Source organism: Triticum dicoccoides, chromosome 1B (genome assembly GCF_002162155.2).
Source record: "Triticum dicoccoides isolate Atlit2015 ecotype Zavitan chromosome 1B, WEW_v2.0, whole genome shotgun sequence".
NCBI classification, from domain to species: domain Eukaryota; kingdom Viridiplantae; phylum Streptophyta; class Magnoliopsida; order Poales; family Poaceae; genus Triticum; species Triticum dicoccoides.
In genome coordinates, this window is record NC_041381.1 from 651,846,931 (window position 1) to 651,851,787 (window position 4,857).

The window sequence follows — 4,857 nt, forward strand, 5'->3', positions numbered from 1 at the left end:
TATGGTTAGAAAATATAACCATCTTTGATTAATGAGCTAGTCAAGTAGAGACATACTAGTGACACTATGTTTGTCTATGTATTCACACATGTATCATGTTTCCGGTTAATACAATTGTAGCATGAATAATAAACATTTATCATGATATGAGGAAATAAATAATAACTTTATTATTACCTCTAGGGCATATTTCCTTTAATGGTCAGTTCTGACTGGAAATAAAACCCGTGCCGAAGACCGAAATAACTGAAAATTCGGTTAATCGGTTCGGTTCAGGTTCGGCTACGCATATGCCCCAGAGTGATATGTGCCGCTTTAGGAAATAGGCCCGGCCCAAGGCCTGACAGGCTTTTCCAGTGATGATGGGCAGGGCTTGGACCTGAAATCTAGGTCTGAAGCCCGGCCCGGCTCGAGTTATGGCCTGGTGGAAACAGCCACGAGCGAACTGGCCGGCCCGTCACGAATGGGGATCGATCTCGAGCTCCTCGTCCATTTCCCTCTATTTCTAAAAAAAAAGTCCATTCCCTCTACCTCCTCCCGCACAGCATGATCTAGCCGCCAGGAACAACCGCCGTCCCAGCCCTTCCCATCGCCCTCCGCCGCCGGCGCCCCCTCCGCGACCTCCCCATCTTCCTGCTCCGTCTCCCGAGCTGCTCGAGTCGCCCACCGCCGCCGGCCTCCCCATCCTCGGCCTCCGATTTCCCCGACCATCCATTCCCCTCCACCTCCTCCCGCACAGGATGACCTAGCCGCCGGGAACAGCCGCCGCCGCGGGGTCACCTGCCGCCACCGCCCTTCCCGTTGCCCTCCGCCTCCGGCGCCTCCGTCCGCGACTTCCCCATCCTCTGCTTCGTCCCCCGAGCTGCTCGAGTCGCCACCGCCACCGGCCTCCCCGACCCTGCTCCGCCAGTCTCCCTCCGCTGCCAGCTTCCGTGACCTCGCTGACCTCCTGCTCCTTCTCTCGGAAGAAGCTGGCAGTTGAGGAGTTCACGGTTAGGGAGCGCTCTCGAACAGCCCCTTAGCTAGGGTTAGGCCTCTCCGCCTTGTTCCTCACTGCTCCCCCTTCCGCAGCTCTCAGGATCCGCTCGCCCTCGCCATGGTGAAGGGGCGGAAACGCAAGGCGGACTCAATCAACAATCCATGGAACAATCGGCCATACTCCAAGAGATATTATGAGCTATTTGACAGGCGCCATACCCTTCCCGTGTGGCAGCAAAAAGATGAATTCATACGCACCCTACTGGACAACCAGATCATTATCCTTGCTGGAGATGCCGGGAGCGGCAGTACTACCCAGGTATGATCACCGAAGTTCCTACATAGTGACGAATTCTTGAGGATACCACACATAAATTTTACTCTTTTATAAATAGTACTCGATTCATGTTAGTTAGCAGTATGCCGTCTTCAGTTGTCTGATTATTGGTTGTTGATCATTTGCTTGAGCGATTGTAATTGAATCAAAGGCACACGATTGTTTGTCACGGTCACATGAATTCAATTAGCATAGCCAGTCTAGTTCGTGAAGTTCCTTGGAACCTTTATGAAGTTGCATGCCTTCTGCACAACTCCTGCATTTTGGTATGTGCAGTAGACTAGATTTAATCTGCAATCTAGAGATATTTTGGCGATTTAATGCATGTATCTAATTGTTTGATCTGAAACCTCTTTCTTTTTTTTAACTTGCTTGACATGAACCTTGAAGTCCTCATCGACTATGCCATCCATTACTTCCCTTAATAATAAATTTGCGTATGCTATATTGTTTGATTTCTTTATGCAGTTTGCTCTGTGTAATTTAGGATGTATTAATAACACCTAGATGGGTGTTGATTTCCATTTGATGTGGAACAGATCCCACACTTTCTGTTTGAGGCTTTAGGATTTGGCAACAACACTGTAATTGCCTACGCCCTGCCATCCAGAATTGGGGCCATGTCAATCGCTCAAAGAGTCGCGGAGGAAATGGACGTAAGCATTGGGCATGAAGTTGGCTATAAGACTCGATTTGAAGCTTCTACCAGTAACATAACAGCTCTAAAGTGAGTTTTTTGCATCAACTTTTATCTATAATTGATATGCGTATAGTTATTTTTTTATTCTATTCTTTTGTTGAGAGAAGTCCAAATTACCTCCTATATTTCTCCCTAAGTTTAAGCTTCAACCCTAAACTCTAATTTGGTCTAAAACACAACCTTAAACTTGCTAAACCGTTTAAATCACCCCTCTAATCTCGTTTACTTGTTTTTTAATCTGGTTTGGTCCAAACTAACGCCATGTCACATCAGACACGTCACTGATCCTGCCCTGTCACACGTTGGCTTAATTGACACAACTCTCTGGTTCGTCTCTCCATATCCCTACCTGAATCGCACGCATGCTCCGCCATCAGCATTTTCGTGTACGGTTCGCTGCCCCCCGCGTTCGTCCTCATTCCAGCTGCATGTGGCCCTTCCCTGGCTAGCACTTGCCCAATCTCAGCCCAGCGACCACATGCTCTACCCCGCTGCTCACAAGTCTGCTCACAGCTGGAGAGGCAACACAGCATGGTTGGACAAGAGGTCCAGCCCACGGCTGGAAAACAGCAGCCAATTTTGTTGCAGATGGTTGAAGCCTTGAAGTAGAAAGAAGAGGATAAATTTATCAAAATCTGGACAGAAACGAAAAAACTGTTTGTTCACAAACCATGCATCCAAATATGCTGAAAATTTGCCAGAATACTTGTTATCCATTGAAGTATAACAAGGGCAAGGCATAGAGATATTTGCAATCATCCAAATCTCGCAAGTAAATGAAAGCTCGAGCGAATCCAAAATAAATAAATGCATCACAAGTTGGTTCACGGCATCCAAGTTCACAAGTTTGGCATATTATGACACGAAAGCATCATTTGTCCGACATAACCCAACAGTTTGGCATATCAAAAGTTAACAGTACTAGATCATCCACAAATAGATAAATGCATAACACTAAAGGCCCAAAAGTTTGCCCAGCCAGTTGCTCTTCTGTTTTGGTTTCTTCTTAGTAGCTTGATTTGTTGCTTCAGCCATAGCATGTTCAGATGACACGTTGACAGTAACACCTGAGCTTGCTTGAGACCCTTGAACCAAGCCATGCACATTAACAGTAGGCCTTTTAGAAGTTGACGGTTCTGTTTGTGTACTAACACTTTTCTCTTCCTACCAGTTGTGGTGCTATGCTGTGAAGGCTACAAGTATAAACATTGGTTAATGTGAGAAGGTAAAACCACAGAAAAGAAAAGTACACGACAATATTTAGAGCTGACCATGGATGGTGCAACTGCTTGATATGTAGATGATGCAGCCCTTGGTTGTGTCGATGGAGTAGAAAAGTACATTGATGTTCACGCTCCACTTATCCAACTGAGTTTTCATCTCTTGTATCCTAACCATAACCTTGCATCTGATAGCTTCTAGCATGCTAATTATGGGTAGATACATAGCTTGAACTATCGCGTCGAATGAATCGCATATATTATTATCTATGGAGTCACAGTTAGAACCTAACTTGAACCAGGCCCTGCTCCAGTGATGCGGGTCCTTGGCCATGATTGTTCTAGCTCCATCTGGTGTAGCTTGTGCTAGAAATGCCCTTGCTTGGTTGAACGGCGTTGGAGGTGGGGCTTTGACATATACCTAGAAAAGTTTCTTCCAACTCTTTTCCTTAAACACTTCTCTGCAATTGGCATAAATATATCGAGCACACTTTCTGTGCTCAACCCTTAGAATCCAGTTTTGCACAGCATTAATAATTCCTTAAGACACAAAATAGAGATAAATGTTAGTTATCACGTAAGAGGCAACCAGCATAGAAGATGATTAGATATTATTACCCATCCTTCTTGATCTCCAATCTTCAGGTCATTGAATAAGATGGAACAAAACCAATCCCAAGAATCATCGGTCTCTTTATCTACTGCTGCCCATGCAATGGGGAAAAGATGATTGTTGGCATCTCTACCAACTGCACACAAAAGCTCTCTTTCTCTTCCTTTGAAAAAGCACCCATCAAGCCCAATTACTTTCCTATATCCAGCAAGAAAACCTCTCCTACAAGCATCAAAACAGACATAGAATCTGTAAAAAGTTGGCTTGTTAAAGTCTGGGCGAAGCTTCACTATTACTGTGCTGCCTGGGTTGCTTCTAAGTAAGTAAGTTGGTAGTAAAAAACTTTGCCATATTCACCTAACTAAGCATCCATCATTCTAAAAATAACTATAGCCTTAGCCCTCTTGATCTTTGATGTGTGCACATTTGCAAAAATTTCCTCCTGAACTATCTGCTGCCCGTGTTTCAGGCTCCACTGTGGGTTTCCTATTATCAATTTCTCAAACCTGTTTGCAATTCTTGTTGAAGTCACAGACTTACTATCTCTTCTCTTGGGACATGTGTGCTCATTATCGTAAGAAGTTATCTGCCAGCTCTCAAATCTGCTTGTTTTCTTTAACAAGCAAGCCCAAGTTCACAAAGGCAAACTGCAGTGTGCTCTATCACCCTTGTCCTTCCAAAATTTGATTCTCTCCTTTTATCTAGACCATAATTGATTATTGCTTGCTTGAATTGCCACTGAACTTCCACCATAATTGTGTTTTTTCTGACTTTCTACCAAATCTGTGGGGTTTGGACTCTGTCAACAAGCTGACAATCACTATCGTCATCCAAAGACTCATCTTCATCACCAGAATTAGCTTCTAGTTTGTCAGGAGCATCTGTGAACTTGAGATCGCCCTAATAAGTGGAGTTTTACCAGCCTACACCGAAGGCTTGAACTGTTGATACCTCTGCTAAGTTAGGATATGCCTCATCAGAAGAAGAAGAATCATGATTTGCTAGTAGT

General features: G+C 44.7%; 1 protein-coding gene across 4 annotated transcripts in view; it reads left to right on the top strand.

The window, feature by feature from the left end:
- Positions 1–552: 552 nt before the first annotated feature.
- The window catches only part of LOC119349396 (probable pre-mRNA-splicing factor ATP-dependent RNA helicase DEAH2), an 8,777-nt gene continuing 4,472 nt past the window's right edge, over positions 553–4,857 (top strand). Inside the window, exons 1-3 of one of the 4 annotated variants that reach the window (XM_037617426.1) lie at positions 554–992; positions 1,072–1,297; positions 1,855–2,042. In XM_037617426.1, the coding sequence (XP_037473323.1) occupies positions 1,097–1,297; positions 1,855–2,042 (389 nt within the window). In that variant the 5' untranslated portion in view covers positions 554–992; positions 1,072–1,096. Of the gene's footprint in view, positions 1,298–1,854; positions 2,043–3,186; positions 3,241–4,857 lie in introns of those variants that run through there. The other 3 variants (XM_037617427.1, XM_037617425.1, XM_037617428.1) reach the window with 3 other exon arrangements.